Below are 27,380 nucleotides of genomic sequence, written 5' to 3' on the forward strand. Positions count from 1 at the left end.
AGTAGTTTCTATCTAATTTCTTCAATTTCTCTCAGATTCCTTTTTTACTCATCATGCCAGAATGCTGGATTGCTCAAACTCTCTTGCAGATTCTAACAGCTGTGTCACTGTGAACTCTGAGACTCTCTGTTGGTTGTGCTGAGTACTTATATTCTCCCTAGCTATGCTTAGTGCTTGTCAGATCCTTTTAGGTTGAGAACTCAACATAATTATAATTCTTTAATTTCCTACATATATCTTGTAGTGCACTACTGATAATCATAACAGCAAGGTTGGAGTAACAATGTGTTGTTCTATTGAAAGTTTGGTATGTTTTTAAGGCCACAGATGTGCCATGATTAATGCTGAGATCTAAGATCATCATTAGGAAGATTATGCATTATCATACTCCTAAGAGACACTACTCATAATCATGGCTTGACTCTAATGAGTCAGACTTCTTGGAGGTGATGCACTGACACTGATCTGATGTTTTGAAGGTCTATAACAGATAGTATCAAGTGACAGTAAGTACTGGAAAGGAGCTTGTGGGTGCTTCAGATGCAAATCAGAGATGGTATCCAAACCAAGAGGTTTCAGCAAGCTGTTTGTGAGTACAAAGTGACACTGAACATTGTAAGAAATGTCATCTGCTCATGGAAGAATTATGGCTTTAAAGAGGTCGTTCCGGTGAAAGGGAGGCAAGAAATTGGAATTCCTGCTCTAGCAGCTCCAAAGCATTGTTGAATGAGCAGAGAGACAGAGAGAAACCTCAAACCTGAAGCTAGACAAGAATGATGTGATCCAAGCATTAGGCTGCCTACTGTTAGGTACAGTTTTGGTTTTCTTGCATTCTAATGCAGTTGGGATATCAAGAATTTATAGCCTTGTATGTTCATCAGCTTATCCACATCATGAATCATGATGCATGAGATACAGAATGCTGATGTATCACCCAGCCATGGCACAAGTGTGACCAACCGTTGTTTTTAAAATTCACTGAGGTGGATTGTCAAGGTTCAAGGTTCAGGCGCAGGGCTGCACAGTCGAGGAGCAGCCAGAGGCATAGCGGCGAGATCAGGGCCGTAGGCACATCGGGTCCCGGCCCGTCCTATCAGAATGATGACATCACGGCAACTACCTCTCCACGTGGTTGGAAAAATACCTTTGAACCTCGGGAGCGACTCGCTGCTTAATTTGCCCCGCCTACGTAGTCCCGGCTGCCTGCTGCTTTCTTTTACACCCCATTCTCCCTATAATAATACCCTCTACGCTCCCTTACCGAATATTATTGATCGCTGTCCAAAGTCATCGTCGAACTCATGGATGGGGCGCAGCTGGCGCGGTGGACGCGGTTTGCAGGCAAAGGAGGAATTGGAAAATGTACGGCAATAAGAGACTGTATTGCAGAAAGCGGGGACGATTTGATGTTTCTCCAGGTATGTTCTCTGTGCCTTCTTCAAGTCTACATTTTCTGATATTTCGATACAACATTCGTCTTTCCTCTGCAGGACGACCTAATTATTGTTCTCATGCAACTACCTCCACCTGACGAAGGATGGTACCTTGGCTACTGTGAAGGCGTTGTTGGACGATTCAATGGCACAGACGTTCGATTTGAGAAAGGAGAACGATTAAAGAAACCGGTCCTTGCAAAACGAGGAAGCAGTCGACTCAGCTCCCTGAATATCCTGGACACGCCAAAAAGCCCGCTCTTCTCAAAGGGAACCTTCAGTGAAGAAGCAAAGATTCTGGAGGTCGAGGATAAGGTCAAGGACAACTATACCATGTTCACGGCTCCACCTGATACGAGCACCAGCTCGGTTGAAGACGTTCGTCCACTGTCTGATGGTGACAGCATGGCTATTTCGCCGCCCGAGTCAATGTCTGGGTCGTCAACAGTACGCGAGTCGACAACAATAAGTGTGGCAGAAACAGTAGTGGACAGAGAATCAGCTGGGATGAACATTGGGTTTGCGTTGCTGCAGGAGTCGGACGGCGAAGACGACAACAGCGTCTACAGCGATGAAAATATGCTGCCTGCAGTAGAGACAACCAAAGAGATAACGGATGAAACGACAGAAGAGATCATGGTGATAGTTGAGACTACGGCGACAGAGTCTGAGACGACAATGGAGGCGACTGTTCCGACAACGACGACAGCGGATGAAGAGCGAGAGGTAACGAAGGAGGAACGAAGGAATAGCGAGGAGGATCCGTCACGGTCGCCGAGTCTGTCAGTGTGGGATATTTACGACGACTACCGGTACTCTAGAGCGACAATGCAGCATCAGTCACTGTCGACGTCCTCCATGCACTCCACCAACGGTCCCTCGCAGTCCTTACCATCTCCCCTTCTCCACACCCGATTTAGCAACTACTCCCCGACGGCCTCGCCAACGTCGTCCACATTCCCGCCCGACGATTCTCCCACCTCCACGCCTTTGCTGCCGCCGCCATCACCCCTAGCGCCATCTCTTCCTCCAGAAATAACGTCCCCACCATCAACGCCGCTTCTGATGGTCAGGAAACGGATCCACCCATCTGCTTCGGATGGACCACGAGAATCTCTCTTTCTTCCTCATCCAAACGCGCCTCGAGCACCCTCGACAGCGCCAGTGGAGCCTCCAACGTCCAACAACCTCATACCGACACTCAAACACGTTCTCACCCTACCCAACGGTGCCACGATCTACGGTAGAACACTGGGTGATCTCTCTAGTGCACACGGACCAGTGGGGATTACGTTCACTGTTGACCCCCCCCCACCTCCACCACCGCCGCCGGTGTTCGCACCTCGGACCAGCAGCCCTTTGAGGACAAGGAGCAGCGTTTCCGCTTTACGCGAATCTCCGTCACCACTGCCGCGACCGTTCAATGGACCACCTGCCCCACGGCCAAGAAGCAGAAGCTTCTCGGATTTGCGCGCTGCAGCAATGCAGCAAATAACACCGTCACCGACACGTATGCGAACAGCATCAACGGCTCCACTTATCGTGACAACGGCAACACCATCTCCGCCCTCTCGTCTCCGTTCAAACTCAATTGCTCCAAAGCCTATCCTAACCTGGCTTTCATTTGAATCTCCACCTTCGCCGGTACCTTCTTCACCTACGGCCACCTCTGCATCTCACTCTCTTTCCTTACTTACCAAAATTCCGGAATCAAATTCCGAGTTGCTACCGCCTCCAACGAACGAGTCACCGCTCACTGCATCATCTCCAGCATCCCTCTCTGCTTTTCCCATGCCTCCAAGGGGAAATTCACCTGCTTCTCTGTCTTCCTTCCCCCTTCCGCCGACCTTACCACCGCCATCTATCACGCCTACCACATCTCCGCCGCGTAAACTCTCCCTTCCAAATCTCCGTGCACGTACTGTCTCACATCGTGTTGCTACCCTTCAATCCCAACGTCCTCCGTCGTTTCAGTCTAGACCTAGCGTTTCAGAGAGTGTACGACCGTCTCTCGACACAGGCTCAATTAAATCTCAGTCAAGCGGACAGCAGATTCAAGTCAAGAGCACCGAATTTGAACTCATAGCGCCATCCCCAATATCTACTTCTCCTTCATCCTCAAGCCCGTCTTCGCCGTTCCCTCCAGCCCGAACGATGCCCGTAGAAAGGCAGAAGTCGGCCCAAGAAAAGCAACAGGATCGCGATCGCGAGACCAAGTTCCTCGCTATATTGTCCACGCCGAAATCGAAGCAAAAGAAGCTACGAAAGCTAGTTATGGAGGGAGGCAGTATACCTATGAGCGTGCGGTGGCTGGTTTGGATGGAGTTGGTCGGCGGAGACAAAGACGGCAAAGAACAACCTAGTTCGAATGGTAAGACATGCACGCCAAATGCATACTATATTCTCATCAATAACTTATCTTAGGCGCCGTGGGAGGTGGTATGCTCACCTCTGGCCCACGTGGAAAGTCGCAAGCAGCGCTAACTGCTCTGCTTGCATCGGAAACCTCCACCGCATCCTCTCCGGCCGAAAAGCTCTCGCGCGCATATCGTAGGATGTGTCCAGATGTAGCTGGGAGCGATGAACTCTCCTTGATTCTCACGTTCCTCCTCACTCTCGCACCTGAACAAGACGCGTTTTGGATATTCTGCTGCGTGATGGACTCGTCGCTACGCGGGTACTTTACGGCAGATGAACAAGCGCTGGAGGTTGATGGCGAATTGTTTTCACGGGCGCTGGGCAAGGCAGATGGTCAGCTAGCACATCATCTCCTCACGACGTTGGGAATACCCGCTGGGAAGCTTATACGCGAAGCTGGTGTGCGAAGGGGGTTCGTCGGTGTCATCCGGAACTCTGATGGCGATGAGGAGGAGCTTCGGCGAGTATGGGATACGTGGCTATGTGATGGCCTGCCGACGGTGATAAAAACCCTTCTGACGATTGTGACCCTCCTTCGACCAAAACTGATGAGTTGTAAGACTAATAGCGAGGCAAAAGACCTGTTGAGACGAGGCGTGTGTGTTGGGAGAGGCGACATTGAACGGATTGGACGGGAGCGGGGATGGAAGGTCTCAGAGGAAGAGGTATGCGGTTTAATCTTCTCGTCTTGCGTTTCATTCGCTAATGTGGCGTCGCGGCTGCAGATCAGGCGAGAACGTGCACGGATGACCCGTGTTTTGTTTGAGGCTCGAGGGAAGGGCCGGGGAAAAGCCCATGTAGGCCTTGTTGGGGGAGGAAGAGGGATATCGTTACCCGTAAGGTGAGCGACCTGGGTATTTGTATGTTATTTCGTGCCGTGGCGTCGTTTCGAGGGAGGTGACAGGGTTCGTTGCGAAGGTAAATATGGGACAGTAAGAGGGTATTGTCATTAGGGCCGGTTTTTAAATGGTTGGTTTGTTTATCTATTTCATCTAGGATTTTCATACATGCATAGACCCAGAATCAACACAAGTTTTTGGAACTTTTTGTCGTGTGGCGAGGGTATGATGTCTCTTGGCAGTTGGCTTCTGACGCCGAAGTGGTCGTTGCTATCATCCCGGCTGTATTCGAATGGGTTTAAGTATTTGAGGCGGGCTGTGGCTGCGGGGTACGGACGATCGTCGGGAGCCACGTGGCAGCTTCCGATATCGATGGAAATAAAATGAAAAGGCGATGAAAAGGTTAAGTACATATGTATCTTTGCGGCATCCAGACGCCTCAATGTCTAAGTAGCGGCACGAAATCCCCTCAACAACGGTTGCACAATAAGATACGAAATGCATGAATGTTGTACTACTTAAGCGTGGTTGAGTATTGGTAGCGAGAGCGTCGTAGTCCTCGGGGCGCGGATACAATTTTGCTCCCACGTACGTGCTTGTGAATGATAGAAATCCTTCCGAAAATGTCCTGCCAGAATGATGCTGTCTTTTTGGGAGTGAAATTATACTTACTCTTTCCGTCAATGGACTCATCCCTTTGCCCATTGGGTCATTGGAGTACCAGATATCCATCTTCCCATTGCGTTTCTTCCAGCTTAAAGAGTCCGGGGTCCACGAGATGTTAGCATTGGGTATAGATCAGATATATAGTCACAACCTCTAGAATAACCGCCTATAAGAGGGAATACGTCAAAAGCTTTCGCGACTGCTAGAACTGACCCAATATACTCGTAAGACGATAAAAACCGAAAATCATGCAGATAGTAAGATCCCTGAATTAGGCATGTAATAGTACACGATAACTGGAGGGAAATAAATACATGTCAGACTCATTTTTTTGGCTCAGAAATCGCATATGCGCACCGCCAAATCCATTCCTCCGACCACCTTCCGCGAGTGAGAAAATTGAACCTATGTATTTCAGAACGACGTGATTTTCAAGCTGTTTACCATCATATCAATGAGTCCAGCTTGGCTAGAACATCCAGCACGGCCGCGACGAGCTCAAACGTGGTGTCTTCGCCCTCTCCCGATGGCCCCCCAGCCTCACGTTTAACTTGACTAACCAAGCCAATAACAGCTTCCCTGCCATCGGTCCTGCTGCCCTCGGCAATTCTATTCCTTCTCCTAGAGCTATTCCCGTTCCCTAATCCGCTCTCTGATCCAAACGGCCAGACGCTAAACTCTGCGAGTATCTCGTCACACCGCTGGAATGCACTCTCACGCTCCTCGTATCCAAGCCTGCCAAAAGCATTATCGAGCACGCTGGCAGTGTAAGCGGCGCAGACGAGACAGACGGCACGCGCTGTACGCTCCTTGACAGCCTCTTCCTTCCCTAGGGCTTCTGGAGGTACAGTCGACGTGGTGGCGGTAAGGAGAGAAACGACACGGGATATGATCGATTCCTTCGTACGCACATCGGCAACTGGGTGAGTGGCCATGTCAAACAGGAGAAAATTGCGCTTTTCGGTGCGAAGGACACCCTTATCGACAAGGCCCTTGGCAAGGCGCTCACGAACTTGCTTGAGCTGGAACCCGATTTTTAGGACGTTCCACGTCTCACCTACATAAAGATATAATAATGTGCTTTCTCGCTCGTAACGACACGCACCAGATAATAGATCAATCCAGCTGCCAACGCTCAGTCTCTCAACAGATTCCTGGTTTTTCATCATTCTCAGCGTTTCGTCGAGAATAGTCTCGCCCGTGAGCTTATCACTTCGCACCTCGACTAAGCGTTCGGCAAGGGGTAAATGTCGACGGTTCGGGTCATTGACGAGCAGTATACGTCGTCGAAGCGCGAGTTCGAGCAGTATGCAGCCGCGAAGGGCATACGAAATGTTGTCGTTCCAAAAAGAGAGATATCCCTGCTTGTCTTTGATGCCCAGCAAGAGTACTTCCTCCATCAACGTCAGTTTCGGCTGCTGCTCAGAATCTGCACTCGCGAGATCTCGTGGGTCGTATGCAATCCTGGTACCGCCTTCGAATGCTGAGCCTGCGTGTCCACCGCCATTTGTATTGGTATTTGAGAATGTGCCGCCGCCGACGTTATTGGTCGAGGGCGGAGTGGGTGGAGAGAGCGACGTTGATGACGACGATGCCGCTACTCGCCGTCTCGACAGGCCTGACGCCATGAGATTTTAGAGAAAAAAGTAAAACGGTGTCTTGAACGAAAGGGAGGAAGCGCAGCCGTGCGGCAGTTCATCATGGGTCACGGGACAACATTTTGATGTCGGAAGCAGCTGCCTTGCCGCCCAAATATTCAACATCCAGCTTTGTCCGGTCTTTTCATGTGCTTTGTCTATAGATTCATATCATATAGGCGCTTGAAATCTACAGCGAATATTTACTAACAGCCTCCCAGGATAATACTAATCGTTCATACTTCAACTTCAAGTTGGCAAGGCGCCTACAGCTATCGCTTGTATCGAACATGCTAGATGAAAACAACATTGCAACTGTGACCGTTAAGCACTCGACGGGCAGATCCATGTCAGGAAGTAGATAATGGCCCGAAGAGATGGCGAAACATTGAGTCATGACGCTCAGACAGTATCAACGGATTGGATACGTCACTCATCTTAACTTTCCGGAGACATTATAGTATCTTTAGTCGATGGTATAGGAAAGAGAACATACCAGCCACATGTCAATATGCGCCGTATGCAACGGCGAGAGTGGTCCTCCTCAATGATTATCCATTACCGAGCTTGTACGTCGTAAGCCTCAGCACAGCACGTCATCGACATCAAGCTAACTGTAGAAAAGGACCCGAATTAGTGGAGACACCGAGGAACCCATCCCATAGCTTCATAAAGATAACCATGAATTCGACCATCCAACCCTGTGTCAAAGCGCCGGCAATAACTCCAGAGTTTCGAGGCTCAATGCAGAGAAGAGAAAAAAAATTGTCGAATCATGTTTCATCTAGCTCCACGAAAACACGGTTTATGTGGTAGAATAGGTACAGGCACACTGGACGGAGCCTGAGGAGACGAGCCAAGAATCCGTCGCGTCCTCGAGGTATAAGTAATTGAATATTGTCGAGCTGAGTGTGCGTTTCCGAGTCCTTTTCTATTTCTGCTTGATGCTGAAGGTGCAGGTGTGGTCAGCATTCACCAAGAATAGTACTAGAGATGGATCAAGAAGGAGGAATGAATATGTAAGGAATGACGTAGGTATTCCCATAGGCTCTGACATGGTATTGATGAGTGGAATGGGATGAGACAGACGAGGAAAAGAGGATCTTAGTTTACGAAGATCGTCGAAAATAGCGGCACCAAGTAGTCTGACCGCGGCGTGGCTCAGTTAAGCTCCTGGGTGCTAATTACGATCATTACTAGTCAAAGTTTGAGAATCGTGGACATCAGTGGTACGCTAAATTGGCAGTAGTAGCCGCGAGATTTGGAGTGATAGATCTCTGTGTACCAGTACAAGCATACAAGAAGCCTCCGATTGCTCAGATAAGGACATATAAATGATGTGGGGTTCGGAAAAATAGTTTGAGAGTTGAATGCGATGGGGTACTGTCGACGACGGCACCGTGCGTGGAAGATAGCGATACCGATGTCGAGCACTTCTGACCTCCAAGTCCGAATTCGCTTCCAACACAACGAGAAGACACCTACTTTCGCGGGAATGTCGAAGAAAAGCGCAAGAATAGACCTATCCGACGTCGAACGTCACTATATACATGCTTCGACTTTTTTTATCAATATACATCAGACAAAGATAGTCCTTAGAAAGTAGAACCAAGGAGGACTACAGGTAAAACAATCAACACTCATAAAGCGAGTTTCTAAGAGTGACCCCAATGAACTACATTGAAAATGGGATCTGGCTTCAAGTTGGTTGCTTGACCTGCATGCACACATACTTCTTTCAAAAAAGCCCCGAGTATAGAGATAAAAAAAAAAGCAACAGAAAACTAAACAGCAGTTATCATGTAAGAAATAAGCAGTAAAAAGATGTGGCTCTCCAAAGATAAATTAAGAAGCACACATATGTCGTTTTACATCAAACGACGCCTTAGCCCCAACATGAAAGAACAACGCAGGGAGAAGACGCGCAGACCAAATTCGACAAGAACCTTGGTATATGCAGTTATCGGTATTGAGATCCGGAGTGAAGGGTGGAGGGAGGTCATAGAAAACCGGCAGGGATGATGGGGTAAAGCTTTAAAACAAAAAGTCCGAAAACAACTATCACCAGTTCATACTGCTCTCTCTCAAGATTGGAGCTGAGATCGCAGAAGGCATAACTGTCCTTCGCTGCATCATCGAAGGGCTGGTTGTCCGTGCGTCGTAGCTGTCCTCAACAGGACGTTCTCCCTGGAAGCCTCTGAGTGAATCCTCCGCATAGAAGAAACTTCTCCGCCTCTGCCCACCAACAGTATCTTGGTCAAACTCTCTTCCTGCTGGCCGAATACCCGCCGCATCGGGCGGATCAGACAGCCTACGGTGCGCGAGCTCCCGGCGACGCTGCACAGTGCGGTAGACGAGGAAGAGAAGAACCAGAACCGCGATCGCGCCCAGCGCGCTAACGACGCCAATAATAGCGTCTTGGCGGGTTGTATCTGTCGACGTGCTTCCAGAAGTAGAGCTGGAAGAGTCAGAAGATCCAGAAGAATTAGGATCGGAGACGGAGAAGAGTGAAACAGCACTTTGAATTTGGGATGCGAGCTCGTGCGCTACAGGGTCGGAATCATCGGTATAGATTGAAGATGACGAGACACGGAGAAGAGACGCGAGCGTGTCAACATCAACTGAAGGGATGTACCCGGTCCACATGGTTTGCAGCAGGGCGGCGTCGGACGCATTCTGGTATCCAGATGGGATGTTGACTTGAAGACACCATGACATTACTTGATCACCTGCAAATTTATGAATATTAGCACCTGCTCAGAGAATTATAGTTGATTGATATACTCGTCAGTCCCAGTGCATTCACTAAAATGGCAGGGGTGTAAGCCAAGATTTGACTTGATGTAAGAGAGTTTTGAGTGACATAAACCCATCCTAACGTAGCAGTCGAGAACGCGATGCTGATGAAGGTAAACCCAGTGAGATCCTCATCTCCAGTCATGCCGTTTTTAGGGAAAATCCTTGACGGGAGATTGGTAGGGAGACTAGCAGCGGTAAACGTCGTCGCGGCAGTGGTCGGAATATCCGAGATGCTGGTGGTGACCTGGTCGGGATCAGATAAGCTCTGGGAAGACGTCGTTGTGGGTTGGTTATCGATCTGGAGCGAGGACGCCGTTAACACAAAACTGAGATCTGATGGGACTTGGTATTCGGTGGTTGTCGTCACACTCACACTGAATACAGAGGAGGTAATGGTAGCAGTCTCCGGAGTACTAGTACCGGAAGGGAATGTGATGGTCGAAGACGATAACGTTGCCGTGTTGGTGTACGTCTCACTGATAATGGAATGACTTTCGCTACCAGTAGTCGAGGCAGATACTGATTCGCTTGCACTGGCACTCGATATTAAGGAGATGGAGTCGCTGCCGCTCTGAGTGACAGAAACACTGCTGGTAGCGGAAACACTGGCACTTTGTGTTACAGAGACGCTCTCTGACACCGTCTGTGAAGCCGAGACGCTCTCCGTAGCGGAGACACTGCCGCTCTGAGAAGCAGACACACTCTCCGTAGCAGAGACGCTTTCGCTCTGAGAGACCGATACGCTGTCTGTAGCAGACAAAGTTGCGGATTGTGTCGCCGAAACACCATCAGTAGCGGAGACGCTCATGGTCGATGTCACTGAAACACTGTCCGTAGCAGAGACGCTTCCACTCTGAGAGAGCGATGCGCTATCCGTGACAGACACGCTCGCGCTCTGAGTCACTGATACCGATGCACTGTCCGTGACGGAGACGCTTGTACTTTGCGTTACTGATACGTTATCGGTCGCTGATGAGCTCTGGCTCACTGACACACCATCAGTAGCAGAAACACTCCCACTCTGCGTCACCGATGCGCTGTCAGTAGAGGAAACAGTCACTGGGACAGAAACCGAGATGGAGATGGAAATAGAATCTGTCGCTGAGGTGGAGCCACTGTCAGTGGACAAGGAGGCAATGACGGTAACAGAACTTCCATCCGACGTTGTAGACACAGGCGCATCGGTACCGCTGGAGGTGGATTCTGGAGGATTAGAAATGGTTGTACTACCACTGTCCGAAGAAGAGGTGGAAACCGGCGTATCCGAACCGCTGGAGGTCGATACCGTTACATCTGAACCGGTCATCGTTGACTGAGACGGATTGAGAATGCTTGTAATGCTACTTAGGATCCCGCCATCTGATGATGTGGAAGTTGGTGCATCTGTACCGCTGGAGGTCGAGACTGGTGCTTCTGATCCGCTTGAGGTGGACTGTGTGGGATTAAGGGTGCTGCTACTCAGTATACCCCCACCTGAAGAAGTTGATGTGGGTGCATCAGTCGAAGAAGTCGACGCAAGTGTATCACTCGCTGATGTGGAAGCCGGGGCATCAGTACTACCCGACGAGTCGTTAGCGGTGGTTGACGCAGATCCATCCGAAGAGGACGACGTGGCAGCGGATGCTTGTGTTTCGCTCGACGATGTGGAAGCTGGAGAACTGACGGTGCTACCACTGTCGGAAGATGACGTAGACGCTGGTGCATCACTCGAGGAAGTCGTCTGAGTATCAGCGGAGCCAGTGGCGCCATCAGAGGAGGATGTGGTTGCAGGGCTCGAAGTCGTGCTATCTGCAGTGGTCGAGGTCGGTGTATCCGTACTGACAGGGGTAGAACTAGAATCAGAGGTGGCGGTCGATTCCACGGATGAAGTGGTCGAGTCTCCAGTCAAGAGAGTACTGGTCAAACTGGACACGATACTGGAGATGAAACCCGCATCAGTAGAAGAGGAAGTGACGGCGGAGGTTGTGGAGAGCGTGGATTCTGTTACGGACGCCCCGGTAAATGTCGCCGATGAATCAGTTGATGAAGTAGAGCCTGTCGAGCTCGATTCCGATGACGTGGCGGTATCTGATGGAAGGAGGTCACTGGTGTGAGTGGAGACAACACCGGAATCAGAAGACGTGGAAGATTCACCAGTAGACGCGGCCGAATCTGAGGTCGTGGAAGCAGTCTCCTGAGGAGTCTGGCTAGGCGTATCAGATGAGGAGGAAGACGAAGCCGATGAATCGGTCGTAGACGCCGTGGTCAGGGAAGCGGAATCAGCGGCTGATGTCGACGACGCAGACGAATCAGTCATCGACGCTGTTGATGAAACCGTGGACGATGATGTGTCTGTTGGGGTCGCCGTGACTGCAGGCAAAATACTGAGGCCGCTGCTACTCGACGAGGAGGCGCTGGAGCTAGCATCAAAGATGCTGCCAGTGAGATCCTGAACGATGCTGGACAGCAAACTAGAGGACGTCTGGCTCGCAGTACTGTCGGTGGAGCTGATGCCGTCGCCGTTGCTACTGCTAGAGCCTAGCGTCGGTCGAAAGGTGAGGAAATGGGCGGTGAAAGAAGGCTAGAAAGGTACCTATGCCCTGGTCTAGATTCTGCCGCTTATTCAATAGAGAGCGACGTGCATGGGATCGTTGGTAAGAGGCGTGAATAGCGTCGACATGAACAGCGAAGAGAGAGACGAAGAGAACAAGGGAATAAATATGCAGACGGTGCATGGAGAGGATTACGGGGTACTGTCACTGTCGCTGGACAGCAAGGGAAATAAGAGAGCCAGTGGTGAGGGCGGTAAGGGAAGGAGCGTGAGGGGCTGCACGAGCGGACGGGAAAGTGGCGTAAATGCCAAAAAGTCAAAGGACGACGCCAACCAGAAGAAAGAGCGGCGAAAAGATCAGAATGTGACATCTGTGACGCACCTCGGCTTCCAATATCATAGCAACGAAACACGAACAAATACGCTCTTCGGAACAGACCCGGATAATGATATTTTTATGTTTCTCAAAATAATAAAATAAATGGCAGACACTCATATTGGGTCCTATTGCATACAGAACTACTTAGATGAATCCAATCTAATATCAATACTCGGTCAGTCTTCGGGCCTTCAGACCGCAAAGAGTACTCCACTTGCCTTGTTGGCGACGTCCAGAGCATCATGGTCAGGTGTCAAGCGAACATATGCCTTCTTCTTGCCATCCGGTCTGTCCAGCCATCAGAGCAGCCCAATTAAAATTTTCACAGGGCCACCTACCGGATAAGGGTGTTTACCTTGGCCGCCTGCACATCATACAGCTTCTTCACCGCATCTTTGATCTGCCGCTTGTTCGACTTGATGTCGACAATGAACACCAGCGTGTTGTGCTCCTCAATCTTCTTCATTGCTGATTCAGTGTTCAGAGGTCTGTCAAAAAAGTCAGGTCATATGCAAGCAATTGTAGCATGCAATCTTACGAGACGATAGTGCGGAACTGATCCATCCTTGGTGTGTGTGGAATGGATTTACGCGGGTATTTGGGGTTACGGGCCAATCGGAGCGTCTTGGGGCGGTGGAACGACACTGACAACCGCGTCTTGCGTGAAGAGTGAGAGTGAGAACCCTGGAGCGCTGCCTTTTTGGCCGCCTTGGCCTTAACGTCTTTTGAAGTCTTGGCTGCACAACGCCTTAGATCATGTAGAAATCGAGCTAATGGCTACACACCTGCGGCCTTACCCTTCGTAGCTTTTGTTGCGGCCATAGGGAATATCTGCAAAGCCACGGGTCAGCATCTACCACAGCAAACTTAGCGCAAGGGGCAAGTTGAATGAAATTTTTGGCAGCGTCATCCAACCAGACTGTGAGCCATCCATCCAAAATACCATCCCGACAGGTCTCATTCTTGGCTCATACGCTCGACCTTGCCTCTAACGCGCAAACAGAGAAAACAGGGAGTCTAACCTTGAGGTGCCGATGGATGGGGCGTTGGGAAAGTCAAGGAAGGGCCTATGCGTTCGCTGACTGTGAGAAAGTTGCCGTGATTGCCTATTTGGGACGCCTCGTTCCGGATTTCCAGGACTGAGTCCACTTGTTCCTTCATTTCCTTCTCGTAACCTGCTTTTGCTCCAAAATATTGCATAGTATTCTATCTTGAGTACCTCTCTAGGCTCTTTCGGCGAACACTTAGTGATCTTCTAGCACGATTATACATCGCCAAACGGCATTTTTTTACGGGAGACCCATTCCGCAGTAGCTTCAGAATCACTCAAAGGATTTGACCTAGGAATACATGTATCAATTTTTTACAATACTGAAAGCAGCATTCATGTTCTTCGCTGGCATTGGTGCAACAGCCATCCTAATTCCAGACATGCGGAATGGAAATGTCAATGCCTGTGCTGCGAGCAAAGGATCACTTCGATACTGATGCATGATGCTTCGCGTAATGGCTGAGACCACCTGATGGAGCTTTATGAGAGAAAGCAGCAACTGAGTGACCTGAGCAATGGACTCGAAACCCTCAGCACGCCGGGATGCAGGAGTCTGCCAAGTCTGATGATAGTTCTCTGTACATACGGTGCCAATAAAACTCGGAAGACTATCCTTGGAGATAATATCATTTGAGAAGGGCGCCGCTGCACCACAAGAAAAATATCCGGGACGTATGCCCAGATTTTGTTCGGCCTGCGCAAGCTCTCACTGGCAGAGTTCTTTACCAGAGTCCAACCAATCAGTGTCCAGAAAGATGTCAGGTAATCGGTGCCGGCGCAAGCCGGAGCAAGCGGGATAAATCCGTTGACGCCCGGAGCAGCTTACACCTCTTTTCAACCTCGCTGGTCGTCGTCGGCGTTATCCATCATGCTTTCTCGCTTCGTTCGAAGCGCTATTCGCGCTCCTGTATGAGGTTTTCTGTGTTATGTTTTATATTTACCATTATATTATGTAGCGACCATATAGAAGGGCGTTTGCAACAGTTCACAACGTCGGGCCCCAGACAGAAATCACGACTCTCTCGAACGGTCTTACTGTCGCGACTGAATCCCAGCCTCATGCCCAGACAGCAACCGTTGGGGTGTGGATTGACGCCGGTTCCAGGGCGGAAACCGACAAGACGAACGGTACCGCTCACTTCCTTGAGCATATGGCTTTCAAGGGAACTGGTCGACGGACCCAACACTCGCTCGAAGTAGAGGTCGAAAACATCGGCGCTCATCTTAATGCCTATACCTCCCGCGAGCAGACCGTTTACTACGCCAAAAGTTTCAGCAAGGACGTTCCTGTGGCCATGGACATCATCAGCGACATTTTGCAAAACTCGAAGCTCGAGAACTCGGCCATTGAGAGGGAGCGCGGTGTTATTCTTAGGGAACAGGAAGAGGTTGACAAGCAGCTTGAAGAGGTTGTCTTTGACCACCTTCACTCTGTCGCCTTCCAAGGTCAGCCAGGTATCCTATTCGTCATTGCAAACCGTTGATTTTTTTTTTCTCTACAGGTCAGTCTCTCGGCCGCACAATTCTCGGTCCCAAGAGCAACATCCTTTCCATCAATCGCGATGACCTCTCCTCCTACATAAAGACCAACTACACCGCCGACCGCATGGTCCTTGTTGGCACAGGAGGCATTGAACATGAAGCCCTTGTTAAGCTCGCCGAGAAGCACTTCACCACTCTTCCTGTGTCTTCGAACCCCATACCCCTTGGCCGTCTCTCACACCCTAAGCCTACATTTGTAGGCTCTGAAGTACGGGTTCGTGATGATGCCATTCCCACTGCTAACATTGCCATCGCCGTTGAGGGCGTCGGCTGGAGCTCACCTGACTACTTCCCCATGATGGTCATGCAGTCCATCTTCGGCAACTGGGATCGCAGCCTTGGCGCTTCTAACCTCCTTTCCTCTCGTCTCTCTCACATTCTTTCCAGCAACAACCTTGCCAACTCTTTCCTTTCCTTCTCGACTTCTTATTCGGATACCGGCTTGTGGGGAATCTACCTTGTATCCGAGAACCTGATGAACTTGGATGACCTCCTGCACAACACGTTGAAGGAATGGACGAGAATGAGCATTTCTCCTGAGGAGGTCGAAGTTGAACGCGCAAAGAGTCAGCTCAAGGCTGGCTTGTTGTTGAGTTTGGATGGCACGACCGCAGTTGCTGAGGATATTGGCCGACAGCTTGTCACCAGTGGAAGAAGGATGTCGCCTCAGCAAATCGAGAACGCCGTCGATGTCGTCTCTGTTGCTGATATTAAACGGGTCGCACAAAAGTATCTATGGGATAAAGATGTAAGTGTCATGCACGGCACTATCTGTTTGTCTGCATACTGATGTTGCCATGCTTTAGTTCGCTTTGGCTGCTCTGGGAAGTATTGAGGGACTGTTCGATTACAACCGCATCCGTTCAGACATGTCTTCCATGATCTATTAGAAAATAGCATTGTTTAATAAATTCATTGCGAACTGTTATGATTTTATATGATTTTATTGTACATGCGGGATGAAATATTGGTGTGGCGTGGGAAATATTCCACGCTGCCCTTTTTTTTGAAGGGCTTGTTGTGGTGTATGTGACACGCTCTGCACTCTCCCGTCACTGCCCGTCACGAACTTGTCACTGTAGGCCGGCCAACGAGCACGTCCCGGTCACACCAGGATCACAGCGCATCCAGGACGGTACCACTGCCGTACCAGGAGAAATACACAGAATTTGCTGCCAGTTCACCATGATGGAAGCAGTGCCACCAGCCACTCCTCTTTCCAACAGCTCCAGACGACGGGCGAGAGAAAATGAAACACCCAGCCAGAGAGTGAAGCGAGAAAAGGCTGCTGAGCGTCAGCGACGGAAACGCGAGCGAGATAGGGCAATAGGCCTAGGTCTCGTCGTTCTTCACCAGCAGCAACCATCCGCATCTCAACCTGCAGCAGCCCAGCAATCCCAATCCCAACCAGCACCAGCACCAGAGTTCGTCACCCACGAGATGACCGCCGACGAAATTGCTCGTCGCGATCGCGTTCGCGCTGCAGCTAGAGAACGCCAACGAAAGCACCGTCAGCTTGTCAAACAACGCAAACTGCGCGAGCTCGGCTTGGACATGGGCAACGAGCTCCTTCAGGGCATGGATGAAGTCCAATACCGCGTGGAAGAGGAACAGTATCAGCAGGTGCTCGGCGAGCTTTCGCAACAACAACCTGCATTGGCGCCGCATGAACCTCCATTCCCGAACGGCCAGCAACACGGTGGCCAGACGTTTGCCACCACCCTTCTTCTGTCTTTCTCCTGCGCGCCATTGCTTAAGCAACATCTGCTACGGACTCTCAATATGTCGAACGAGGAGCTCGCGTCATTTGAACCTATCATTGCCGACGCGTGGGATCAGTGGAATCACCAGGTACGTGCATTTTCTTTACATGCAGGCGCGCAATGACCTTTTTTGGTTTGGCAGCGTCAGTTACACTACGAGCAGCAGGCAGCAGCGGCAGCCAACGGTGGACCTCCCCCTCCACCCGCATTTACCGTCGATATTGAGCATAACACCTCTGTCTACCAGCAGCCTCCACCGCCGGCGGATCCAACTAATGAGTTCCGAGCACGGTTCCATCGTTCTCTCATTGCACCGTCCCCGTTTCAGACATCATCACAACCACCCAGCACTCCTGCATCTGGATCCGTTCCAGATCAGATCGACCCGCATCTCGCCGCGCCTGGCACCAAAGGTAAAGTATTCGTTTTGTCTTTGTCAAGACATGCTGCTAATAGTAGTTATTGACAGAAGAGAGTTGAGTATATTTACATTTCTCTGTTAAATGAATGGACATGGTTGCGTTATTCATACGTGTATATCTTAATTTTTCTTCAATCCATTCTGTAAACCATGGTTGACAACATCTTGTACTTTTTTTGAGAAACTTAAAAGAATAGAGGTAGCAAGCTTTAATGCTTGCTCCTCCTCTGTTAGAATCATGGGGCTGTACTCAAATAAAGTCAGTGATAAAACTGGGTTGCATCTCTCAAAGTTGTTCCTCACATTGAGTTTGAGCCAGACCAAGCTAGTGGATGCAGTAGTTGCACCTTTATATTTTGTACACCTCTCATATCATTAATACTGATGGTCACAGCCTTCATATAGTCTCTCCATTGAAGTTTTCACTTTCTCCTCATTCTGCAGGACTTGGTTTTCATGTTTCCTGTCATCTTCTCAATAATCCTTCTCTTCTGAACTCACCATGTCTGGTTCTGTTATAGAATGACACAGTACTTCACCAAGTAGTGTTAGTTTATATAAGCTGTAGACAAAATTCCTGGGCTGATGGTCAATTTCCCTTCAAGCATTGGACCATCATCTCAATATTTCACTCACACTGTGTTCCATACCTGCAACAAGTTATAGGCCCCATGCATGCTCTAAGGTACTCTTTGTGATTTTATGTGTCTTGCTCATGCCTTCAAAAGGCACCATCAGTTTTTTCTCTATCACTCACCACCATTGAAACATTATCAGATTAATCACATACACTATGTTATTCTTCCACTTAATTTTAAGAACCTGAATGCTTCCAATTAAAATGAGTGGAAAAAAAACATGTCAGCCCTGCTCAAAACCCATCATCAGTATCTCATCACAATAGGAAAAGACTTTAAACCAGAGTTTGTCAATCCAGATCATCTGACATACCAGGAGAGAATGAAATGAAAGAAGTGGAAGAAGACTGTTATGATTTTTTCTTATTTTCTCTCTCTTTAATGGAATTAACCCCTATCCATGCTTAGTCAGAGTGCCTAGACCAGTGCTAGGGACTATGGGATTGGCTTAGTCATCACAACAAGCCCAATTGACCATTGTCTTTTGATGCAACAGTGCTGCCTGATGATGCCCAATGACACTATTGTAGATGGTAGTGACACTCAAGAACAATGAGCATAATTGCCAGCACAAACATAATAAGTAGGGGTATTTATAGGAGTATCACAACATGTATATAAGTAGGATAGCTCTTGCTGGTATAACCCCAGCTTCAAGCTAAAGTTTATTCATACCATTCTACTCTTGAGTCAATCACTAAGGCTTTGTTGCATCATAATCTATACTCATATCAGTGGACTCTGATGTTTTCACTTGAAGTGCAAAGTGATATCAGTTTATCATGTGTTTAAAATCACATGCAGCTTGGGTCTAACAAAGACAGAGGTGTTAGCCACTGATATGAGCTACCTCTGCCTTAATAAACCACAGAAGGCACACATAAAGAAGTATCTTGATGATATGAAATAGATACAGGACACTCTAAAGGCAATTCATTAGCAGCAGAAGCTAGCAACTTGATCTGTGATCTATAACAGCTTTTTCGATCACAAGAAAGAGACAGATATGCTATCTAAGAAAATGACACATGTTTGTTTATGGAATCTAGTAGTATACACTAATATCTATATGTAGTAGACTATAATATGCATGCTACAGATCTCTGCTTCACAAACCAACTTAAAAGAGTTTTCATGTAATGAAGAAATACTGAACATTTTCCTTTCTTCAAGTTTATTATACTCTACCTGAGAATCCTATGATACTAACTCTAATTTTATTTTCTTATTTCAAACTATATTTTATTTATTATTTTATTTCTAACTCAGAATCTATAAAGTAGTAAAGAGACTACTCATCAGGCTCTATTGCACTCTGACTCAGACAAGCTACTAACTATATATCAAGATAGATGGACAGAATAGCAGCAATAGCATAATTGGAGGCATCAATTTTTATGACTATTTGACAATCAGAAATCCAGTGGATAAGGATAGAAGCATAAGTGAAGGCTTACTTTAATAAAGATATCAGGTGATAAGAAGATATAAGATGATGAGGAGAGGGATAAGATAGATGAGTCAATAGACTTTGACTGTTCAGAACATGCCAATTGATTGGACTTGAGTGCACATGTAGAGACTAGTGAAGTGCATGGGCATCAACAAAGCTATTGGCAATATCACCCTTGAGTTGAGGTTCAAGAATTTAGATTGACAGAACAGAGTTCTATTAGAGAAGTGAAAAGGAATATCCTTTGAAGTGGAATCTGATGGATGAGATAAAGAGGAGCTGAAGTGAGCATAAAGCATAGGTGGCTATCCAAGTTGATATTTGAGCTGAGTATTTATAATGCTTGTATATGGTTTATATACTATTGGTAGCTAATTCTGAGTTGGAGTCCATTGGGTTCCAGTGTCAACTGTTCACTACTATATTCAGGGTCTAAATACTAGAATGTGAAATATGAATGTGAAATAATAATAGTAAAATGAAATTGATAGGTAATGGAAAACAGACAGAGTCCAGTGGGACTTGTGATTGAATTCATAGTCAGTCAAGATAATGTGGAGGTCAGTGGCATGTGCATAACAGTATCTCTCTGACTAAGAGAGGCAAATGAGGAATGAACTCTCAAACACCAACATCTAACCACTCAATACACAATCACTGAATACAGTTGAGATTGGTTGTTTTGAGTATGATAAAAGCACTCTTGCAATCTTAAATAAAATCAAAGAAACAGTCAATAAAGATAGTTATTCAACTCTATCTTGCTTTTTAAGATGCAATACCTATGAGAGTAGTTTATAGCAATATCTAAGTATAATTAGGACTTAGAATCAATACACAATTGCACTCCAAATCAACTTAGAATATTCTGAAATTCAATGAACTCTGAAATCCAAATACTAAGTCTATCAAGCACTTAGGCTTGACTAGCTGCACTTTTGGCTGACTAGCAGTCCTCAAAACTGAAGAACTTGTATTCTGATGCCAAAACTCTTATAGTTTGAAACTCCAACTAACCACAAATAGAGAAACAGAATAGTCCTTGGGCCTTTACAAGAATGTGCTCTTCAACTTCAAGTGTCTGAAAGTGCTGCTACAAGTGCATGTAGTAGAGAACACAGCATATGATATCTTGCTAGAAAGACTATTCTCCATACTCTGTGAAACCAAGATTGACAACTATGCTAATAAAAAACAGATCCTGACAATCTATAACCCAAACACTGGAATGAAAACAATTATTTCTGCATATGAGCAGAGAAAGTCTTTGTTCTTCTGGCTACATAGGCATATAAGTTTGGATCTGCACATGCATAAGCCATGTCCACCTTTTAATTTGCATGTAAATTTTCTTTAAGTGAGGATCTATTTTCTGCTTATGAAGAATTGGGACTTTCAATCATGACCAAAAGACTACCTATAGATTTCTCACTATAGATACACACTCATAATAGATGCTAATAGCACATCAGCTTATATAGATATATTCTCTATACTCAGATTGTTAGATCTAACTGGCAGGTGATCTGAACATATGATAAACTAGTGCTGTATCATGTTTATATAGTCACACTAAAGTTCACTAAATGTGCTCTGATAGATGAAGTGCTTCAAGGCTGGAGACAGGCTAGGCTTGAGAGAAAATAGTGTGAGATAAACTTATAGCTTGAAGCTGGGCTACTATAGTGAGAGCTATCTTACTTATATACTGTTTAGCTTGTAATAAATATAACCACTACCTATTATGCTATTCTGTACTATGATGCTGATCCTGACTGGTTGTTGGGGATAAGACAATGAGGAATTATCTGTAGGTGAGGTGACCAAGTACAATAGCATCTCATCTGTTATGATTATTTAATTCTTCCTATGCCCTTCAGAAAAGTGCTCAAGATAAGATAAGCACTCTGATAAGATAAGAAAAAAGAATAAGATATGGAAAAAATTATAATATCTCCTCTTCTTAAGATCATCATCCTGATAGATTAATTGATGGAAGTTTTATAGTCTCATATAATATCATTCATGGTCATATCTCATTCATAGATCTATTGATTGGATTCTAGTCTATATTCTTTCCACTTGATCAAATAATAGACAATAATTTGAGTGCTTCCACTATATGCCCAAACTTTCTGCAGTTTGTGATCAAGAATTTGTTTGATTTTGTAATATTCTTTATCCTCAATCAAGTCTGACTCTGGCAGAGGAGGGTATTTCTAGTTAGAAAAGGCAGATATGATATAAGAGATTAAGAGTGTCTTATCAAAGACAGAGTGAATACATTAGGAGTCAGAGAGTTTTAGATGATATGTGGAGGCATCAACTTTTGCTAGAATTGAAAATGGTTCTGTTCATATATTGGCAAGTTTATATTTTGGTTGAGGGAGGTGAAGATTGCTGGTGTCCAGTCAGACCTTGTCATTGATGGAGTAGTTATGAGCAGGCCTCCAGTGTGTATTATATTAGGCCTTCATAGTGACAGCAGCTTTGTTGAGGGCCATGTGTATTTCATTATAGATGGTGGACATGAGTTGTGTAAAATCAGTTGATGCAGGAGTTGTAGTGTTGTGTTGGGTAGTGACCAGGATATGAGAATGATGTCCATAATTAATGAAAAAGAGTTGGTTGCAGAATGAATATAGTTATTGTGTTGGAATACTACTAGAGCAAGCCATTTAGTCCAATCATCTTGTCTGTGATTGATGAACATCTGAAGGTACTTCTTGATCTTCTGATTAACATGCTCAGTCTGCCCATCAGTCTTTAGATGATAAGCAGTTGATGCATTGCTTCAGATGTTAAGAAGATGGTAAAAATTATCAAGGAATTTAGAGATAAACTGTGAGTCTCAGTCTGAAATAATGATTTGAGGCATCTTATAGTTTGTGTAGACTTTATTATGTAGAATTTTTGCTCACCCCTCAGAAGATAGCTCCATCAAGCATGCAACTGGAATGATCACCTTTGAGAATCAGTCATTGATAATAATGATAATGGTATTATAGCCATTATAATCTGGAAGTCCAGTGATCATATTGACTAAGATGTGGGTCTAAGATTCTGTAGAGACTTCATTTGGATAAAATGGAGTGACTCATGCTTGTGTGCTTGATTTGGTCTATTGACAAGTCTCACACCTCTTGATGTACTTTTTGATATTCTGTCTCATTTTATACTCTCTTAGCATTAATTTCTTTGTCTTCATGATCTTTAAGTGATGTTATGATTTTCTTTATATTTTATTCTTTTTTATCTTATCAGAGTGCTTACCTTGTCTTAAGCACTTTCCTGAAAGGCATGAGAAGGATTAGATAATCACAACAGACAAAGTGCTATTGTACTCAGTCACTTCACCTACAGACAACTCTCCATTGTCTTATCTCCAACAACCAGATAGGATCAGTGTTCTAGCATAGAACAGTACAATAGATGGTAGTTATATTTATTACAAGCTGAACAGAATATAAGTAGAATAGCTCTCACTGTAATAGTCCAGCTTTGAGCTATAAGTTTATTTCATACTATCTTCTCTTGAGCCTAGCTTGTCTCCAGCCTTGAAGCACTTTGTCTATTGGAACACATTCAAGTGAACTCTAATGTGACTGTATGAACACAATACAATGCTAGTTTATTATTTGTTCTGGTCACATGCTAGTTAAATCTAACAGTTAGCTCAAAGCTTCCTACTTCTCTTTCCTTACACAGTCTAGTGGTGAAGAAAATTAAATACTATCAATCCATAATATTACCTCTGACTTTGTCAAGCTCTTGATTGTTAGGCTCAAGCGTCACGTGAACAGATACACGTGATAAACAGGTGTTCCTTCGCACTTCGAGGAATCACCTGAGTTCACTTAGTGTATATCCGTTTGGTGTGGCACAAGGTCAGATATAGACTCGAGGTAGAATGGCGTGTATAAACTTTAGCTCGAAGCTGGGGTATACCAGCGAGAGCTGTGGTCCTTAAATACTGTACAACTGTTTGCTAATTATACTACTGCCTATTGTGTATGTCTGGTCCATTGTGCTCGTTGTCCTTGAGCGTTGCTATCGTACATAAAAGGGCGATTGTGTGTTGTCGAGCACGACCGTCGTAATGTCTGGATGGAGGGTTTTAGTTGTGCTGACTAAGCTCCCCACGGTCTTGTGCCTTCTGACTCAGCGTGAATAGGGGTAAAAGGAAAGAAAAAGGAATAAATCATAACATTACCCCCCGCTTAAGACCATCGTCCCGATGGCTTAATTAAGGGATAATTCGTAATCATGTATTGCGTCGTCTGTGTTCATATATTTTTCGTTGATCCATTGGTTAGACTCCGGGCCATAGCCTTTCCAGCTAACGAGATAGTCAACTGTAGTTGTTGTGCCGCCTCTGCGGGCTTTTACTTTTCGTAGTTTGTGGTTTAATACTTGATCGATTTCGTAGTGTTCTTCGTTGTCGATCAAGTCTGGGGGCGGCGGTGGTGGTCGTTCTTGGTTTGGGAAGGCCGGCGCGATGTATGGTGTCAATAGGGATTCATTGAATACGTTGTGGATCTTCCATCCGGTTGGTAAGCGTAGTTTGTATGCTGATTCTCCGACTTTTGCAAGGATTGGGAAGGGACCCATGCGTTTGTCGGCGAGTTTGCGTTTCGGTCGCGGGAGATGGAGGTTGGTTGTATCAAGCCACACTTTGTCGTGGACATGATACTCATGTGCCGGGCGGCGATGTTTGTCGTATTGGGTCTTCATTGCCGCGGCTGCTTTCTCGAGTGCTTTTTTCGTTTCGGTGTGTATTTTTTCCATCGTCTGTGCGAAGTCTGTAGAGGCTGGAGTTGTTGTTTTACGGTGACTCGTTTGAGTCAGATGTGGATGCCTGCCGTAGTTGACAAAGAATGGTGTTTGGCCTGTGGCGGAGTGGACTCTGTTGTTGTGCTGGAAGGCAGCGAGTGCCAGCCATTCAACCCAGTCATCCTGTCTGTAGTTGATAAATAGTCGAAGGTATTTTTCAACTTCTTGGTTCGCGCGTTCAGTCTGACCATCCGTCTGCGGGTGATATGCTGTCGACGCGTTGTGTGTGATGTTTAGCAGTTTATATAAGTCAGCAAGGAACTTAGAGACGAATTGTGGTCCCTGGTCTGAGATGACTACTTGCGGCATCCCATACCTCGCGTAGACTTCATCCCGCAGTATCTTCACCCATCCTTCCGAATTTAACTCGGTCGAACAAGCGATCGGAATGATCGCTTTGGAGAATCGATCAACTATGACGATGATCGCGTCGTAGCCATTGCAATCTGGTAATCCAGTGATCATATCCACTGATATATGAGTCCATGGTTGTGCTAGCACCTCATTAGGATGTAATGGGGCCGCCTTCGGTTGTGTGGATGACTTCCCTCTTTGACAGGTTTCGCAACCTTTGACGTATGCCGTGATGTCGTTGGTGAGTTTGGGCCACCAGTAGTCTCGTAGGACAAGTTCCTTTGTCTTGGCGATGCCTGGATATCCTGCCGTAGCATGGTCATGGTGTTTGGCGATGACATCGCCGCGTAGGTTCTGGTCGTGTGGGATGTAGATCCTCCCATCATAATGGATCATCCCTTCCTTCCTTGTGAGCCCTCTTTCATGATTGAGCGAGGCGGCGATCTTTTGGTCCCACCAATGCGGGTCTCGTGTTGCGCTTTTGATTCGCTCGTGCATTTCCTCCTCCGTGGGCATTATCATTGCTTGAAAGTGTTCAGGGCGAAGGATGACGACTCCCTCGTTATCGTTTTCCCCCTGATCGTGGTCCGCGCGACGAGAGAGGAGGTCCGCCTTTTTATTGGCGACCCCGGCTTTATGATGGAGAGTGTACTCGTATTGAGCGAGTTCGGTGACCCAACGAGCTTGGCGACGGTTTAGTTTTTGAGGTTGTCGGAAGTACCTGAGATTCTGGTGATCGGTCCAGATCTCAAAGGTCTCGGCCACTCTGATCAGGTAGTGATGCCACTCTTCGAGGGCAAGCATTATTGCGAGCAGCTCTTTGTCATAAATTTCGTAGTTCCTTTCCGTCACTGTTAACGCCTTTGAGAGGAAGGCGACGGGTCGCCATTTGCTGTCTTGTTCTTGAGACAAGACGGCGCCTATGGCCCCTTCGCTTGAGTCTGCTTCCACGCGGAATCTACCTTCTTGGGACGGTATGGCGAGGATTACGTCCTCCGCCAGTCATCGTTTTAGGTCCTCGAAGGCGTGTTGCTGGGGTGTGCCCCACCCCCAGGGTGCGTTGCCAGTGAGTTGGGTCATGGGCCGTACAATTTTACTGTAGTCCCGTATGAACCTTCGGTAGAAATTAGTGAAGCCTAAGAAGGACTGCAACTCCTTCTTCTTGGTCGGTGTCGGCCAGTCGACTACTCCTGCAACCTTTATTGGGTCCATTCGAATGCTCCCCTCGCTAATGATTACTCCGAGGTATTCGGTTTCTAATACCTCGAATTCACATTTCTCCGCCTTGAGGAATAGCTTGTGCTTCCTCATAAGGGCGAGCACCCGTCGGACCAAGCTTCGGTGTTCCTCCCTGGTCTTGGACATGATAAGGATGTCGTCTAGGTAAATGGTAACCTTCCCGGTGGCAATGAGGTCCTTAAAGATATCATTCATCATCCACTGAAAAGTGGCCAGGGAGTTGGTTAAGCCGAAGAACATCACCGTTGGCTCGAAGAGCCCCCGGTTAGTCCTGAACGCCGCTTTCCATTCATCCCCTTCCTTGATTCGGACGTTGTTGTACCCCCAACGTACGTCGAGCTTGGTGTAGTATTTGGCTCCTCGGAGTTTGTCCATTAATTCCGAGATCAGGGGTAAGAGATATCGATTCTTGATCGTCATCTCATTGAGTTTCCGGTAATCTTGGACGGGTCGAAGCTTGCCATCTTTCTTTTTCACAAAGAAAAAGGGGGAAGCCATAGGGGACTTCGACGGTCGGATCCACCCAGAGGAAAGGTTCTCGTCAAGGAACTTATCGAGTTCCTGTTGCTCCTGGTTGCCGAGGGGATAGGTCTTGCAATCCAGATTGGCATTGGCATTGGGGATCAGCTCAATGGCATGATCCCAGGGTTTTGGGCCTGGAAGCTCGTCGAAACTCTCTTTTTCAAAGAGGTCTCGGAAGTCCCATGCCCACTTTGGTACCATTTCTTCGAATGTCTTCTCCTCCCTCCCCTCGTTCGCTTTGGCCGCCAAATTATTGGTGTGGTGCACTGCCCGGATATGGATCTCTTTCTGTAAGTCCACCGCTAGGATGGTTTCACCATCCTCCATTTCCTTGTCCCACCGGTCTTCCAGGTCCTCATCGGGTAATTCGTACGGGATTTTCCGGCAACGGCATCAGGCAAATGTAAGTCGTCCGGTTTTCCAATTGATAAGCGGATTGTGTCGGATTAACCAGTCGTGACCAAGGAACAGTTCCTTTGTTCCGAGATCAGTAACAGCTAAATCAATCCTTTCTGAATGATCTCCGATGGTGAGTCAGAGTTCGACGAATTCCATGATTGATCCGGCTTGGTTTTTGGTTCTGTCGGCATTGTATACTGGAATAGGTGCTGCGGTGGACCTGGTAGGAAGTTGATGTTGGAGAACGAAGGCCCGATTGATGGAGCTCCCTGTGCACCCGCTATCGATAAGGGCAGTTACCGAATGCGTTGTCCTATTGGTCAGGGTTTCGATCTGTGCCTTGGTGGTCAAGTCCCGTCCCGGGGTCTTGGCTCGTCTGACAAACTTCTGTGGCCCTTTCAGTTCATCCAACCATTCCAGGGCTCAACTTCGTTCTGCTTCTCGCAAGCCGTGGACGGTGTCAG

General features: G+C 47.1%; 9 protein-coding genes across 9 annotated transcripts; 4 read left to right on the forward strand and 5 right to left on the reverse strand.

Annotated features, from left to right (window-relative positions):
- The first annotated feature begins 1,135 nt into the window (after positions 1–1,135).
- On the forward strand, positions 1,136–4,807 carry BT62DRAFT_261024 (uncharacterized protein). The gene is made up of 4 exons (XM_043180278.1): positions 1,136–1,418; positions 1,491–3,804; positions 3,858–4,516; positions 4,577–4,807. The coding sequence occupies exons 1-4, from the start codon at positions 1,302–1,304 to the stop codon at positions 4,694–4,696; spliced, it is 3,210 nt and encodes a 1,069-aa protein (XP_043037736.1). The 5' UTR covers positions 1,136–1,301; the 3' UTR covers positions 4,697–4,807.
- Positions 4,808–4,830: 23 nt separating this feature from the next.
- Positions 4,831–5,612, reverse strand: BT62DRAFT_260854 (uncharacterized protein). The gene has a single exon (XM_043180276.1). The coding sequence runs from the start codon at positions 5,420–5,422 to the stop codon at positions 4,964–4,966; it is 459 nt and encodes a 152-aa protein (XP_043037737.1). The 5' UTR covers positions 5,423–5,612; the 3' UTR covers positions 4,831–4,963.
- Positions 5,613–5,617: 5 nt separating this feature from the next.
- BT62DRAFT_971596 (GPP34-domain-containing protein) lies at positions 5,618–7,036 on the reverse strand. Its single transcript, XM_043189026.1, has 2 exons — positions 6,462–7,036; positions 5,618–6,413 (listed from the first exon to the last, which is right to left on the reverse strand). Exons 1-2 carry the CDS (start codon positions 6,982–6,984, stop codon positions 5,803–5,805), a joined length of 1,134 nt encoding a protein of 377 aa, XP_043037738.1. The 5' UTR covers positions 6,985–7,036; the 3' UTR covers positions 5,618–5,802.
- A 2,018-nt stretch (positions 7,037–9,054) lies between these two features.
- BT62DRAFT_900751 (uncharacterized protein) lies at positions 9,055–9,639 on the reverse strand (the record flags this gene model as incomplete). Its single annotated transcript, XM_043183429.1, has 1 exon — positions 9,055–9,639. The coding sequence occupies one exon, from the start codon at positions 9,637–9,639 to the stop codon at positions 9,055–9,057; it is 585 nt and encodes a 194-aa protein (XP_043037739.1).
- Positions 9,566–12,239, reverse strand: BT62DRAFT_261016 (uncharacterized protein). The gene is made up of 2 exons (XM_043180277.1): positions 11,926–12,239; positions 9,566–11,859 (listed from the first exon to the last, which is right to left on the reverse strand). Exons 1-2 carry the CDS (start codon positions 12,086–12,088, stop codon positions 9,740–9,742), a joined length of 2,283 nt encoding a protein of 760 aa, XP_043037740.1. The 5' UTR covers positions 12,089–12,239; the 3' UTR covers positions 9,566–9,739.
- A 568-nt stretch (positions 12,240–12,807) lies between these two features.
- Positions 12,808–13,866, reverse strand: BT62DRAFT_952721 (uncharacterized protein). The gene is made up of 5 exons (XM_043188246.1): positions 13,487–13,866; positions 13,240–13,438; positions 13,040–13,189; positions 12,920–12,989; positions 12,808–12,860 (listed from the first exon to the last, which is right to left on the reverse strand). The coding sequence occupies exons 1-5, from the start codon at positions 13,521–13,523 to the stop codon at positions 12,846–12,848; spliced, it is 471 nt and encodes a 156-aa protein (XP_043037741.1). The 5' UTR covers positions 13,524–13,866; the 3' UTR covers positions 12,808–12,845.
- A 752-nt stretch (positions 13,867–14,618) lies between these two features.
- On the forward strand, positions 14,619–16,208 carry BT62DRAFT_971607 (uncharacterized protein; the record flags this gene model as incomplete). The annotated part of the gene is made up of 4 exons (XM_043189027.1): positions 14,619–14,659; positions 14,709–15,198; positions 15,255–16,042; positions 16,101–16,208. Coding segments are annotated over 4 exons (1,403 nt in total), but the record flags the coding sequence as incomplete, so codon positions are not given.
- Positions 16,209–16,335: 127 nt separating this feature from the next.
- BT62DRAFT_934419 (uncharacterized protein) lies at positions 16,336–17,685 on the forward strand. Its single transcript, XM_043186726.1, has 3 exons — positions 16,336–17,145; positions 17,200–17,470; positions 17,527–17,685. Exons 1-3 carry the CDS (start codon positions 16,735–16,737, stop codon positions 17,535–17,537), a joined length of 693 nt encoding a protein of 230 aa, XP_043037743.1. The 5' UTR covers positions 16,336–16,734; the 3' UTR covers positions 17,538–17,685.
- A 2,923-nt stretch (positions 17,686–20,608) lies between these two features.
- Positions 20,609–20,827, forward strand: BT62DRAFT_834640 (uncharacterized protein; the record flags this gene model as incomplete). The annotated part of the gene is made up of 1 exon (XM_043182421.1): positions 20,609–20,827. A coding segment is annotated over one exon (219 nt), but the record flags the coding sequence as incomplete, so codon positions are not given.
- Between the last annotated feature and the right edge of the window lie 6,553 nt (positions 20,828–27,380).

Source organism: Guyanagaster necrorhizus, assembly GCF_019112545.1.
Source record: "Guyanagaster necrorhizus MCA 3950 unplaced genomic scaffold BT62scaffold_19, whole genome shotgun sequence".
Classification (NCBI taxonomy): domain Eukaryota; kingdom Fungi; phylum Basidiomycota; class Agaricomycetes; order Agaricales; family Physalacriaceae; genus Guyanagaster; species Guyanagaster necrorhizus.